The sequence below is a fragment of the Chroicocephalus ridibundus genome, chromosome 3 (assembly GCF_963924245.1).
Source record: "Chroicocephalus ridibundus chromosome 3, bChrRid1.1, whole genome shotgun sequence".
Lineage (NCBI taxonomy): Eukaryota > Metazoa > Chordata > Aves > Charadriiformes > Laridae > Chroicocephalus > Chroicocephalus ridibundus.
Window position 1 is genome coordinate 12391558 of NC_086286.1, and position 15682 is coordinate 12407239.

The 15682-nt window shown below is 49.4% G+C and overlaps 1 protein-coding gene across 2 annotated transcripts in view; it reads right to left on the minus strand.

The window, feature by feature from the left end:
- SYNDIG1 (synapse differentiation inducing 1) overlaps positions 1-15682 on the minus strand; it is a 75317-nt gene that overhangs the window by 46314 nt on the left and 13321 nt on the right. The window contains exons 2-3 of one of the 2 annotated variants that reach the window (XM_063328030.1): positions 14578-15143; positions 1972-2109 (exon numbers count right to left, since the gene is read on the minus strand). In XM_063328030.1, the coding sequence (XP_063184100.1) occupies positions 1972-2109; positions 14578-15057 (618 nt within the window). In that variant the 5' untranslated portion in view covers positions 15058-15143. Of the gene's footprint in view, positions 1-1971; positions 2110-14577; positions 15148-15682 lie in introns of both variants that reach the window. The other variant, XM_063328029.1, reaches the window with a different exon arrangement.

Here is a 15682-nt window from a genome sequence, read left to right on the forward strand (position 1 = left end):
GGGGTGGCGTTATTAGTACCATTTTTTAGGGGGGGGGGGGGGAGAAAAAAATTCTGCTTCCAATGCAAAAAAGAAAAGCAGAATTCAAAATTCCTCAGAAACGCAGTCCTTCCTCCAGCTGGATTTAGCCACAGCTTGCCTTGGTGAACCCAAGAGGTCAATTAACGAAGATTAATTTACTGCCTCTCAACCTAATAAAAGCGAAGCACCTGCCTGACCTTCCTTGCTGGCAGCTCCCACTTTTAGGCAGCACGTTCAGCAGTTCCCCATCGTTATGCTAAACCAAACCAACACCTGAGTTTCCATTTTCCAGGGCCTAAAGCCTTCAGCAAAATATCATCATCTTTTGCTGCCTTTGTGTCACCTTTTCCACCTTCCTTAGGCTCCTGTCAAGGCAGTAGGGTCTTACGGATTCATGCCGGTCCCTCGGATCAGTTCGCAGCTACTGTGGATGCCCTGTCCTTCCTACGCTGGCTCCCAGCACACTTAGCTTCTCAGCCGTACTGCTTTTTACTACTTAATTATGTTGTTTGTTTTGCCTTTATTGGACTGTGCTGTGCTTTCATTGCGTAGATAAAACCGGCCAGCAAACCCCAGGCCTCCTGAAGGAACGCTACCCCACGGGAAATTAATGAACGCACTGTTTTCCCCAGCACAGAGGAAACACGCTGCTAATGGTGACAAACTTCAACCCCTCCTTGGCTGCAGCACTGGTGAAAAGTCCTGCCTGGTCCGTGTGTAGGAAGACACGTGGCCATTGAACCTGCTGACGAATAGCTCTGCCGGAAGGACCCAACGGCAGGATACTAAAGCGCACGCAGCTCCCACCCAGTGCTTTACTTTTTGCTGTCATCATCATCATCAGGCAAATCCCTTGACCCAAACTTGAGAAATCAACAGCACTCTAACAAGGAAACCTGTGATTTGCCACTGGACGGACTTTAATTGTCTCAGAGGCTTCCGAGTTCAATGACAGACACTTCGTTTAAGGCAAAAAATAGTAGTGCTGTACCTCTTTCTTTCATATTGAAGACTAGGATTCTTCAGATCCGAAGTGCCTGCTCTGGCTTGACAAATAGCCAGCGCTGGCAGGTGTTCAGAGCAGGCAGATTAGAAAGACAGGCGAGAGGGTGAATGATTCTGGTGCTGTGGAATACAGACTGTAGTTTGCAATAGGGATTGCTACTACCAGTATATAGAAATATAAGTGAACTTTTCCTTGCAGTCGCTGATGAGACTTCCAGTGTGACTCCTTTTCTGTCACGTTACTCTATCTGTCATGCTGGGAAACTCAATAATTACTCTGCAGGCACTTACGAAGGCATACTTGTCGAAACAAATGATAGGGCACGAGGTAATTGTTAGGCACAGGCTGGAAACCAGAAAACCCGTCTCATGAAGGAAACAAACCAAAGCACTGCCACTTTTCTGGTAAGAAATATTTCCATATTGAAATTGGACAGGAAGAACAGACTAAGCAATTTTTCAGGGGGAAAGGAAATGGTTCCTGGAAAGCAGAGTTGCTTCTGCAGAACAGAAATGATTTTTCTGCTTCTGGAAGGTTATTGGTCTGCTTTTATGGATGATCAGCTTAGGAACCAATAGATCAGTTTTTCCCAGTGGGAAATCCAAATGTTTGAGATAGCAGGGGTGTTTTCCACTCAAAAGTCATGTCCACTGAAAACCCCTAGCTGGACATTCCGTAAACTGGTATGGAACCTGACCAGTGTCAACTAAAACCTAAAAGAGTTTGTAAGACTCCTCCCTCAGCAAAGTGTCTCACAAGACAACCACCACTATCACAGAGACATATCAAAGTGGGCAACACACTACCCTGTTTAACCACCTCCCACTACCCTGGAGAGCATCTTGCACACATTTGGGTCTTGGTGAACTTTCCTTGCCAGTGTGGGGTGATGGCTGGTCCGTGGATGCAAAGCTCTGAATTAGCAGGAGATGTTTTAACATTACCTCATGAGACAGGTAAAAGGCAGCAATTCCCAAAGGCCAGAAGCAACAGAGCATGGAGAACACAGTGAGGCCGAGATGATCTCTTGGTGGCATCATCAGGAAATTGTCTTCACTTTCGGTGTCACTTGAGTAATCGCTCTGGAATAGCAAGGGAGAGAGAGAAATGTAGAGGTGCTGGTTAATGATATCACTCTTTCTCCTCTGCCATGGGCCAAGGTGGTGATCGTCCACCCATAAAACTCCACCCAGTCATGCCAGGGCAATCCCTCAACATCAATACTCCAGCACTCATGGTAGAAGGCTTCTGGTGACCCACCCTGGGGTCTCTACCATGCAGAGGTCTCTATTTGGGACTAGCTCTGAGGGCACTTGTACCCTATTCATCAGGACCTGTGCACCCGTTCTGATATGATGTGGCCCCACAGCGACGGGAACACAGGAGTTAGCCTGCCCTCCTGCAGCGTCCACACCAGCCAGAGGTGTCCTCCAGGAGGACTTCAGGATTGGGACTGTGGCCATGGCACATCTCCATCTCTGCCCCGCTGAAAGGCTCACCAGGGCACTAACCCCCTGTTTTAGCAGCACCCCGAGGGGAGGCTGAGACCTTATGTCTGCACCGAAATCAAACAGGAGAGCAGTGGGAGCACAGCTCAGAGGCAGGGTTATCTCTGCAAGTCGCAGGTTGGGACTGCAACCAACGCCTGGGGAAGCCACCCCAGCCAATGTCACAAACTCAGCACTCTTTCTCTCCTACTGCATGCTCAGCTCTGGCTATCAGGTGTCCTCCATACAAACACCAGGAGAATCTCCATCCACTGACTATGTCACAGACTCCATCACTTTTGCGGGAACTTGAAAGTGAGAAATGAGAAATGACAAGAGATTTTGGAAATCACTGCAGGGAGCTGCAAAGGGCCCATTTTACACGTTCATCTTTCATGAATGAAAGAAAGTGACTCTCCAGCCAGATGAACCAGGGTCAACCTGAGTGAGCTGGCACTTGGAAACGTAATGTCACACATCTATGCAGAAGGACCTGTAAACATTAGGTGCTCTGCATCTCCCAACTCAAATGCCAGTCTTCTGGAAGGTCACTGCTCAGGTGGCCAGGAGAATGTCAGCCAGACACTACCCAATGGGGATAAGGTGACAAATGTGCAAACCAAGGAACTAAGGCAGCAAAAGCTGAGAGAGAAAAAAAGTATGAGTTGCTCCAGCAGCAATGGGATGCTGCCAGATTTATAGTGTGTAGGCAGAAGCACCTGAAACTGAAAGAAGGTAGATTTAGGTCAGATATTAGGAAGAAATTCTTTACTGTGAGGGTGGTGAGACACTGGAACAAGTTGCCCAGGGAAGTTGTGGGTGCCCCATCCCTCAAAGTGTCCAAGGCCAGACCAAAACCATTCACCCCAAGCCATTCTATGATTCTATGATTCTATGATACTCTGTTCATCAGCAGAGCAAAGATCCCGAATCCAGTTACTCCAGGCTTTTTGTTGAGTTGGTAAAGACACAATTGAGTTACCCTCTTTGAAAACAGCTCTTCTGCCAGTCAGACAACATCACTGTCTTCATGATGCTAGAAAAATCTTAGGATGAAATAAGGCAAAATACATCCTGATGCAGCTGCAACCACCTAAGTGACAAGAGACAGGAGGATCACGGGTTCCCAAGGAACAGCAGCAGCTGACAGTCTCTTCAGGACGCTGGGGGATTCACTCCTCGTCAGACATGGCATCTGGTTCCAGAGGTTTCCACTGCAATTGCACAGCCACTCCTAACCACAATGCACAGCCAATATTTACAGAAGGCAGCGCCTTTCCACTGCAAGTCAGGCTCTGTCTTGGAGACGCATCTCTGAGCTTTAACGTGAAAGATGGAATCTCAGCAAGCTCCACAGTCCTTCCCCTTGCCGAGTGAGCTGCGCTCTCTGCAGCCCGTGCGAGGTGCTGCTGCGAGAACAGATACCTGTGCGAATGGCCCTGCAGCAGAACTGACACATCTCTGAAACTGTTGGGCACACAGTGGGGATTTCCTGCCTCGAATGGGTCCTTTGTCGCAAAAGTGGTTATTACAATGGCAACAACCCTCCACATCCTCACTGACTACTGCTGTGTGCCCCTTGCCGACACACTTGGAGGTCGGCTGAGAAGGCAGCGCAGGATAAAGCAATCTCAGTCTCAGTTCATCCGCAACCTTTTATGAGGAAGAGGTGACCTCAGGAGCACAGGCAAGACTGGAGTTACCAGGAGATCAGGCCCCAGAGGACATCTCACCAGAGCGTGAATTCCTACAGAAAGCACAGTGCCCTGCCCAGATGAATGTTGATTACAGTGAATGACAAAGAGAGCAAGCAGCCCTTCCCTTCCCTTCCCTTCCCTTCCCTTCCCTTCCCTTCCCTTCCCTTCCCTTCCCTTCCCTTCCCTTCCCTTCCCTTCCCTTCCCTTCCCTTCCCTTCCCTTCCCTTCCCTTCCCTTCCCTTCCCTTCCCTTCCCTTCCCTTCCCTTCCCTTCCCTTCCCTTCCCTTCCCTTCCCTTCCCTTCCCTTCCCTTCCCTTCCCTTCCCTTCCCTTCCCTTCCCTTCCCTTCCCTTCCCTTCCCTTCCCTTCCCTTCCCTTCCCTTCCCTTCCCTTCCCTTCCCTTCCCTTCCCTTCCCTTCCCTTCCCTTCCCCTTCCCTTCCCTTCCCTTCCCTTCCCTTCCCTTCCCTTCCCTTCCCTTCCCTTCCCTTCCCTTCCCTTCCCTTCCCTTCCCTTCCCTTCCCTTCCCTTCCCTTCCCTTCCCCCTTCCCTTCCCTTCCCTTCCCTTCCCTTCCCTTCCCTTCCCTTCCCTTCCCTTCCCCCCAGTTAATATGGGAAAATGACATGAAGACAATGGCCTGTTTCCCCAGAGGACTAGGTGACACCATCAGAGGGAAGGCTTTCACTGGGTGAACCATCTGGGACACCCCCCCACAACCTCTTTGTCTTATTTACGCGTGTTTTTTCAACGGCGCACGTCTCCGCAGCCCTAAAATGCATTAGGCACAAGCGATGTGGGCAGGACATAAACTGGATTTCTGCAGAAACTGTGGACGTGACAAGGGATGAAGAGGAGAAATTAACCTTGTTGGGAGAAAGGAGGTGTCTACTTCCCAGACACAGAGCGCGTGGGATTTCGCAGCAGCTGGAATTTGAGTGCTGGACAATTGAACAGGAAACCTTGACCTCGGTGTTCAAGGGGGCTGCTTCTGACACTAACCAAATGACCTCCACAAGCAGTCAGCCTTGATTGTAACCACAAACGTGGCCACCCTGGAGACAGACAGGGTGAAGCTGAAACGTCGATGAATTTCAGTCCGTGAAATTCAACTAGCTGCTTCAGTCAATAGTAATGCTTCCTCAGCAAATGGGTGCAGAGGGGAGGGGAGAGACAAGAGGATATTTAAGAAGGGATACTGCATCACTTAGACACCTCATTCCTGAAAGGACCATGGCTTGGGAGAAGGAATCACCTGGCACAGAGCAAGGCTGGCTGTAGACAGAGCTGCGTGCAGGGTGCGTGCCCTGGACGGTGTTTCACGAGGCAGCGACCCTGAGAAAACCACCGGGCCAGAGTGTCCAGTCGAGAGCAAGCTGAAAATAAACCTCTTCCGTGATGGACCACAGGAGGAGAGAACACGATCCACAGAGAGGGAAGGAAGGGTACGGTACTACAGACACGTACGTACTGGGTCCAGTTCTGGTACTGCTACGTCCCGAGTATGGTGGTGAAATCAGGAATCAAAAGGCAGGTACATACGTCGCGCCACAAAAAATCAGCTACACGGGAAGAAAGCAGAGAATCCAACTTCACTTGTAAGATAAATTTAAGATGCAATTTCATCACAGTCCGTAAGTGCCTGCATGAGTAGATAATTTCCGATCAGAGACAGGCTCTTTCATTTGGCAGAAAAGCAGAAGAGACCCCAGCAACTGAAAGCAGAACAGATGAAGAGCAGACACAAGGTGCAGATTTTTAACAGCGATGGTGATGACACTTTTCTGCAGTTGTAATGGATTTTCTATTGCACAAAGCCCTTTCTTAAATTGAGGCTTGCTATCCCTAAAAGCTATGTGCTGTACCGCATTATGAGTGAACAGAGGCTCTGCAGACAGCCTGCCGCGGGCTGCCTGTGACATACCGGAGGCTGGACTTGATGGTCACATCGTCCCTTCCAGTATCAAAACGGTAGGCACACTGGAGAAGTCAGACAACGTCTGCCGTGAACCACAGCTGCCAGCAACCTCTGATGGATATTCAGGAAACAGCCCTTTTGGCATTACTCCTTTTTTTTTTTCCTTCAAAGCAACCAATCCAGCAACACGCAGGCGCTGCACACGAACCTAATTTCTGGTGTGGCCCTGTGGGACCTGCTTCAAATCCAGATGCTCCAGTGGTCTGTTTTTGACAAAGACGGACGCATGGTGCAGCTGTCAGATAATACGTGCTCTGCTTCCCTCCACACAGTGCCTGTTTCAGTAATGCAGTTAAACACGATGCCCTATTCTGACCGAGCACTCTGCAGCCCTTTCCTCTTCTGCCAGCAGCCTGAGTTCCCCCAAAACGCAGCAGATGGCGAGGGCAGCGCGCCGGATGGTCGCTCTCCCGCCAAGGGCTGTAGTTCATCACCGCTCTGCCTCGACACACTTACTCCTCACTGCGCCGCATCTGGCTGATGCTTACTTAAGAGGTGATGTCTCTAAAACCTGTTGCTGCCATGGATTCTTTGCCCTGGCGACGTTATTATTTATTCTTTTTTTTTTTTTTGCCTATTCATTTCTTTTTACCATTTTGAGTTTTGCAATCGCTCCCCTTCAGTTTTAAAGGTATTTAAATGATCTATAATCCACTAACCCTGACCTGGACCAAGCTCCTCTTGTTTCCCCAACTCCCAGGCTAAATTGCCTTGTCAGTCGAGCAGCCAGCCTTCTAGAATGGGCTCACAGAGGTCTCTCCTTGCTTGGGAAGCTTTTCATATATAACCTTGCAAAATCAAAACGTACCAGGGGAAAAAAACCCTGGATGCAGCTGTCCAAGCCCGTTCTTCCCCCCTGTCCCCCTGAATTTTGATCACCTCCCTTGTGACGTTTTCAGCCCCAGTTACTCATCAGTAACTCGCATTCAACACCTTGTCACTGGAAGGGGATTACTGCAGACAGCAATTAACACATCCATAGTAAAACGGGCCAGCTGCCACAGTCTCCTAAATCACGCTCTTTCTCTGGGAGAGCAGTAATCACAGCCATAAAGTAAATATCCCTAATCTCTGTGTGAGCGACAGGGGCTCCCAACAACCCTGGGCAGTCATGGGGAAGGCACATGTGGGTCGCGGCACGCTCGTGCCTTTGCAGGTGGGCCAGCGGCCACCACAGAGAAGCGGCTCGCGGCAGCTTACGCTGTCAGCTGGTGAGATGGGCGATGCTGCGGTGAATGCAGTGCACTTCATCCATGTTATTCTTCGTGGCACGGGGGCACCACTTTAGGGCCTCCACTCAGGTAGAGGAAGATCTCCACAGTCTGCAGACACAGGTGCCTGCCAGGAGGAGAGCAGGTGGTCCCTGCAGAGCAGATGGTCTCAGCACTGCCTGTTGAGGAAGACTAGGGAGAGGCCCCTCTTCAATGAGTCACTTCAGCAGGAAGAGTAGCAGTACACAGCCAGAACTAGGGGGGGGGTGACCCTTCATGATTGTCCTCTTTTGCCATTAGAGCCGACACAGCTTCCTTTGTGGTCCAGTCCTCAAAGTGTGCCCCATCCCCACCTTCCGCAAACGACAGCATGGAGCTCGTCCGGAGCTCACGCCGCTGACGGGCTGGAGCCCCGGGACCTCCCTGCGTAGTGTCAGTCTGACAACCCAGGGAGGTGATGATGAGAAAGGGAATCGCTCTGGGCCCTGGCTGCTATTAACAAGATTCATAGAAGGACGCTTGGAGGCTGCTGAAGGTGATTTCCCAGCCATGCGCCCTTCACCTAGGGCTGGCTAATAAAGGTTAATATCCCTTGGCAGGGCTCGGTGTCTCCAGACTCCAGTGGCTTCTCCTTTAAGGGGGGGAAATAAATCAAATGCAAATGAAGTGTAATCGCTCTTTAAACCTGTTAATAATGTGCCTGTGAAGGAATCCAGGGACATAAAGCGTGTCCTCTGGGGTCCATAGGTCCAGTAGTCCATTGAGCTCTGTGCTCTGCCTTTGACAGCAGCAGCAGGACATGACATAAACCTGGATGCTTTGCAGCCCACCCCCTGTGCTCCCCCAGCACCCACAACGGTTTTGTAAGACATATTAGAAAGAAAAGCTTTGCCAGTTCCTTTTAATGTCTGCTTACAGATTCCTCATCCATGAATCTGCCTAATCCCTTTCGAGCTTGCTGATCCACCACAACCTCTTGTGGCAGCAAGTCACCAAGCGTTCACCACTCCGTGTGTGAAGAACGATTTTCTGTTATCTGTGTCAAGCCAATCTCTTGCTAGCTCCCTCAAGTGTCCCTTGCTTCTAACATTTCAGGTTTGGCAAACAGCAGGTCTGCATTCAGCTCGCCCTTTACCTTCACAGTCTTGTGCAACTGGCTCGTACACCACCCCTTGGCCACCTTCTCTACAAAACAGAGAGTCACAACCTTCTTCACCGTTCCTCGTAAGGAGGCTGCTACTTCCTCTTGATCATTTTCTTTGCCCTTTTCTATCTCCACTAGGTCCTCAAGAAGTGGGGACCACAATCGTCCAACCTGTTTGAGAAAGTGGGTTGCACTGAGCTTCAATACAGCGGCAAAATGCTGCCGGTGCTCTGTCTTGTTCTCAAAACTGTTCTTCAAGATACACAACATTTTTGTGACTGATTGGCTTGCCCTGCACGCTGGTCTGTGGGACTTCACAGCACTGACAATGATTTCTCTGCAGTCTCCTTCCTGAGTTGTAGCTCAGTTACAAGCTCAGCATTGAGTTTACGTGGATTAGATTATTTTTCCATAAATGTACTAGTTTCCATTTATTTACATCGAAACGCATCTGACACCATTCTGCCAGTCAGTTTTGTGCAGTCTTTCCAGAGTTGTTTTCCACTGGCATGCCATCTGAGTACCCAAGAGAAATTAACAATACACAAATTTGGACGAGTCTAAGTTTCCAGACACAGGTGCCCAAATGCCTCCATCTCTCCCTGTGACCTTATCCCGTGTCCCTGTATTCTTCTGAGCATGTGCCACAGGACACAAGAAACCAAAATGGCATTCCCAGATCCACAACACATCCCCAGGAGAGCTTGGGCAAGACATTTATTGCACCATTTTCTTCAGTTCCTCAGGTGCAGAATGGAGAAAATACCGTTTTCCCATCTCACAAGAGCACTGCAACGACCATTGAATTCATTAGTGAAAACAAGGTGTGAGACCCTGAAGGGAAATGGCCATAAAAGCAAATACCATGCAAGACCTGCCTCAGATGTCATCCATGCTACAGCCGCCCCTGTCTGTGCTAGACTGCCTCTTTGCTGATGCCACAGAGCTCTCTGGAAGGGGAACCCCACCATGTTCAGCTCCTCAGGAGGTGTCCAGACATGCTTTCAGGATACTACTTCCAGGGGAAGCTCTGGACAGAGCAGCTCAGCTCTTCAGGCTGAGAGAGTTGGGGTTGTTCAGCCTGGAGAAGAGAAGACTCCGGGGAGACTTTATAGTGGCCTTCCGCTACCTAAAAGGGGGCTACAGGAGAGATGGGGAGGGGCTGTTTGCAAGGGCATGCGGTGATAGGATGAGTTTTAAACTGAAAGAGAGGAGATTTAGATTAGATATCAGGAAGAAATTCTTTACTGTGAGGGTGGTGAGGCACTGGAACAGGTTGCCCAGGGAAGCTGTGGATGCCCCATCCCTAGAAGTGTTCAAGGCCAGGCTGGATGGGGCTTTGAGCAGCCTGGTCTAGTGGGAGGTGTCCCTGCCCATGGCAGGGGGGTTGGAACTAGAGGATCTTTAAGGTCTCTTCCAATTTTACCCATCCTGTGATTCTCAGCACAAGGCAGGACAGTCCGAGCCTGTGCAAGCTGGGCACATGGAGAAAAAGCACGCATGTTGTGGGGCTCGACGTGCACAAACCCCCTCCAGAGACTTCTCTTTACATTGCAGAAAAGACATGGCCTGGAGGTGCTTGGGAATGTTGAGAAGAGGAATTAGGTGGAACAGGACATGGCTTAGGATCCACCTTCTGTCTCCACACTTTTATGCTCGCGTCAAAGGGATGACTTTCACAGCAGCATCCAGCAATTGGTAGGGAAAAAAAAAAGAAGGAAGGTTTAGCTTGAAAGCACTACATTTCCTTTTTTCTTTCACTCCCCAGAACATTCTGTTTATTTCATTTTCAGAGACTGTTTCAGACATGGCTGGGAAAGAGAAAAAGGGGTTTAAGAGAGAGCTCAGATGTATTCTTTTATGCGACACATATGAATAATTTAATTTGCTGCCATCAATAGCTTGCGTTTCTGTAAATAAGCCATCTATCTAGGGGTTAGGAGGAAAACTAGCAGGAGTGTAATATGACAAATGATGTTTCTGGATAAAAGATGGCACTGCATTTACACATGAACTCTAACAGGAGGGTGTTGCAGCTAGCGCCTCATGTAATATTTCACTGCCGCCGCATTTGACAAGTCGTCTGTCCATTAGTTCTGGCGTAAAGAACTCATATGATATTTATAAGCATTCCAGAGATACCTAAATAGGGAATCATTTCATTTCAGGGATGGGCACCGAAATGAGAAGTTTAAAGATTTGACAGAACGTACAGCCTTCTGCTTTCGTGCCTGGTAATTGCTGGAGCAAAGTGGGGCTGTATATGCTAATGAGAGCTGTTTCGGAAATGTTTTCGCCTCCAGACAATTATGATTTTCATAGGCAGTCTGAATAACATTGCATCAGGACCTGAAAAAAAAACAAACCACTAGTAAAAAATAAAAAATAAAGAAGTTAAACATGGCCACGTAGTTACAGCGATGTGCGGGACCCTCGCTTAGGATGTCTCCTGCTCCTCTGCTAGATCTTCCAGGTTCTTCAGAGTCCCTGGGCTTGGGGAGGGAAGAAGGTGCCTCCTTCCAGACATTGGTGAGTTGGATAGAGCCATCCTGAAGGGGAGGAGAGCAGCAGCCCCTACAGCTTGGCTGGGTCAGCTCTTCAAACCAAACCCAAATTGCTGTCAGTCAAAATAGATGGTGTTCTTCAGAAACTCTATCCACGGCAAAGTTTTCTGCAGGAAAACAACCACCTTTCTGGCTGTCAAGAGCCAAATTCTCTTCAAAAACGAAACCCTGGCAGAAACACACTGACCAGCAGGGTCCATAAAAGCTGCTTCTCTCTGAGTGTGTCCCTGGACTTCCGCAAGGACTGCATGGAGAGGACTGCTACAAAGGGGTGCGTTAGATTTTTCTGCATTTCTAAGAAACTAAATATCCAGTCATGAAACCCCCCCAGGCAGGTGCTTTGCAATGACACAGGCAGTACCAGGGCGATGTGGGAGAGGCCAGAAAGGAAACAACTCACAACCCCGAGGTTGTTCTGTCTCCCAGAGGGCATTTTACAGAGATGCCCCAGTTGGGAATCCTCTTGCTTTGCCCTGTGGAGAACAGGCGGTAGCCCCCAGTTTTCAAGAGACAACAGCTCTTCTGCGCAGAGCTCCCCTCTTTGCTGATGTTTGCAAAAAGGGGCTATTTTTAGAGTTTTTCTCCCAGAAAGAAGTGCCAAAGCAGATAACGTTCCGACAAAAACCCCTTACAAGAACTGAGCCCTGATCTGCTCTCATACTATGCAGCTCCCATCCCTTGATGAGCTGTGGCATGACAGTCAATGTGGCAACGTACTCGGCAACGTGCCGTGCACCCTCGATGGCAGAAGCAAATCCTTCACGGTTCTCACAGTGGGGAAGCGAAACCTTGCACCTCTGCTGCGTCATCCTCTCTCACTGTTCTCCTTTTAACTTCTGCTCCCTTTCCACCCCACTTCGGGTCTATTAGTAATTTAAAAAAAGCATTTGCTTCTTGTCAGTAACCAGTGGGGGGGAAAAAAAAAGCTTTCCAGCGGGCCAGACTCGTGCTGTGTGATTCAGGTGCTGTTGTTCTCATTTGGACAGATAGGCAGGTTTTTGTGTAGTTAATAATCTGGCATGGTTCATTCCCCTACTCAGTGCCTGCTGTCCTCAACTACTTTTCTTCCATTCCCAGAGTCTCAACACGTGAAGCTATGTCTCCAGTGAACTGTACTAGCCAAGCCCAGGAGGCCCTCATGCGTCTGGCCACATAGATACAGCATCTGTTCAGATGGGAACCAGAAGAGCACAAGGCAGCAGTCACCTTTTTTTGCTGGTCTTGTGCCGTCAAACGCATCTCTCCCCTCCTCTCCTCCCTGTTTTTCTGCGCGCTACCGGATGCACCCACAGAGTCTGGACCTTCTGGGATGCTGCCAGTTACTCCCTATGCTGACATTCCTTGTGCTAACTGCAGTTGCTCAGCGGGTTGGTTCTTTGGGTCTGGTTCGTGGAGGAGCGTGAAAATCACAGCGCTGCAAAGGGCTGGCCAAGTAGCGCAACGATGGAGGCTGATACTGGGCTAGAAGCAGAGGCTCCTAGCAATTCTGGCAATGCATGTGTTTCCAGGCAGGCCGGCCCTTCCCCAGACCTTGCCTCATGGTCTCCTCCCTTTCTCCATACACCTCTCTGTTTATTGGCGCAGCAGCACCCGGCGGGTCGAGGCGAGGCTGGGAATCCGTGGCGCCAGACGCGGTACACCCATTTAAAAAAGGACACGTATGACCTTAGGAGGCTACAGTCCAGAGAAACAGGAGAGAAAGAAGGAGGAGCCACGGAAAACGATGCACAGCACTGTCACACCATGGTACCAAAAGTTGCGAAGACTCTCTCTTTTCTCCCCTTGAGGTCTGGGAAGGGGAAGGATGAAGCCATTGTTCCAGACCTTCAGTTTTACAGGTGGTTTTCTAGAAACACAGGTTCCCTATGAAAAATTGATCAAGCTCCTGTGCTACCACTTTGAAGAGACATCCTGATCCAGGGCCCAATATTGCAAAGCCACCTTAAAAAGCCCACCAAGGAAAGGGAAAATGTTTTTGGTATAAAACATTTTCCCTTGTCCTGCATAATTTCTTGGCCTTTTTAAATCTATCCTCCAACTGTTGGCTAAAGAAGGTCTTGCTGGATTTGGATTGACAAGAGGGAGACTTTTTTTTTTTTTTTGTGCTGCCTAAATGTGAGGGCAGATGTGTCAATAACGCCGTTAGGCAATTGCGTGCCTGCTGCAGTCACTTGCGTCGCTACTGCATGAGAGAAACTAGGGCAAAAAGGCGGCAACCGGGGATTTTGTTTTGATTAAGAAAACGAGACCTTCCCACGGCCAATTTTGAAATGCTGTAGAAGGGTGTGATTTGAGCTAACACACTCACATGCCTCGGAGAGAAACTTTTTGTCTCCCTGCAGAGGCATTCGATACAGCATTACTGGCACACACTGGGAAAAACACCTCTCTCTCCCTGCCTTATCAATACAGAGAGAAAAGAGAAGAAAAGAGAAGTTGGGCTGCCCCTGTGCTGATCACAGGGTGAGACACGGGTATTAGAGGAAGCGAAAATAGAAGTTTAAGGACTTGTTAGGTCTCAGTGGAGAAAACTCCTGCAACAGAGAAACAAAAGAAAATAGTCTCTTGATCTCATTTTGGAGATCGGAGTTGAAGCTATGCCTTTGCTCCGGATAGCCACACGGTCTTTGCCAGGTTAGGAGTCTGCGTCCGACACTGGAGACAGTTTTGGGATCAGCAGCATTACGCACCCCCTCCATTTCCACACGCACTGGCAAACTGTGCGGCATTTGGGCGGCTGGTTTCAGCCAAAACCAAAAAGATTTTTGAAAGTAAAAAATGCATTATTTGAGAAAGAATGAGGTTGCTTTCCATAGTCTTCCCGATTTGGAGAACAAAATGTATCTTACTTTACTGTGAGCAATCAATGAAGCACGGGAATCTAAAAGAAAACATTGCATTTGGGATCTAATGAAGTGTTTCGCTCCATGAGGAAAAAAAAAAAATCTTTTATTTCAGAGACATGGGATTCATTGCAGCTTGAAACCCAAAGACTTCTGATTTTATGTTCATTTGGAGACAGAAATGTTTTGTGTTTAAGCCAGTATGCAAAACAATGTGCTTTATGCCCAGTGCAAGTCGGGAGGAAGTAAGAGATGATGTTGGCCTGCTGAGTAAGACAAGCTCCATGTTCATGGGCAGATGGTCCTGGCCCCGACCTCACAGAGCATTTAAGCACATGGGTCTTCGGTTTCTGACCAGCCCGTTCAGAGGCAGGAGGGAAATGCTGGTCTCCATTAGGGCCAGTGGGAATTTTGCCATTAGTATCCACAGAGTTGGGACTTTGACCAACAAATAAAGATGAGCGATCGCTCACTGTCCCGGATGGAGAAGAAAGCGATACAGCTGATCCCACGCAGACCAGCCTCCCACGCAGCTGATCCCCTGCAGGCCAGCTCTTGGAGGCTGTACACTTAACCCCAAATATGCCCTCCTCCTCCCAGCCTTCCCCACATATCCCAAATGACATCTGACCTCTAGCTCCTGGAAATCCTCCTCTTCCTCCACATCATAGGAGAGGGTGTGAATCTTGATGTCATCTGCTGAGAGATCGATGAACTTGCTGTCCGGGTACTCCAGGCTGTCTTTGGTGGGAGAACGGTCCTCGATGAAGGTGGTTTCACAGCATTCCGAGCCGATGCTCTCACCCCACGAGCGCAGCACGTTCTCCGAGTAGAGGATGATGTTGGGCCGGTAGTGAGACTCCACCGTCTGCTGCAGCATGTTGGGGTCCAGGAGCTGCTGCACGGGGTCGTTCCTGCCCTTCTCCAGGCAGCTGGGAGAGGAAAGGCTGCCTGCTCGGTGGCTCTGGTACTGGGGGGTCGGGTACACAGAGACCAGACCATCTCGGCTCTCTGCCACTAAGTTCCTTGTATTAATTAAACCATTCCTTTTCCCAGCTTCAGCGATCTTGTTGTGCATTAGCACGCTGTTCTGCTCAACCAAGCCATCCATACTGGGAGGTGTCTGAGGGAGTGGGACGAGCGGTCTTTATTTTGTTGTACCTTAGAGACTGGTCACACCGGGGCAGTGGCTCCCATCTTCCTGATAAGGAAAGGAAACAGATACCAAGGTGAGGACAAAGGCAATGAATAACATATCAGGGCACACAAATCCGCTTGTCTTCGGTATCACCTCATGACGAAATCCAGCCCTACATAGGCACACACCCTGCCTTAGCTCTCCAAATGCATAGCCACTTGGAGAGGCAAAAAACCCCACCCCAAATCCATGGGTTGAACAGGAGCAGATGAACAGAGGACTTCCTGAGATGTCTTGGTAATGGTGGGCCCTGTCAAAGAAGGGCTGTGATGCCTTCTCCATCCTCCCACAGGTACGCCACTGTCATCCTGAGGACAATGTGCCTTTCCTCTAAATGCTCTGGTAAGAGAGATGGGGGGGGAAAACAAGGATAAAAGATAAAAGTACCATTTTCAGTTCTCAGAAACCTGCAATTGCGAAGGGCAGGCAGCTGGGACATTCAGCTGTCAGTCTCTGCAGCCACCCTTCACCTTGGCGAGTGCCTTACTACCCTTTGAAAACCCAGCTGAAGGAAAAGAAGCAGGCAGCGCCCTTCAAA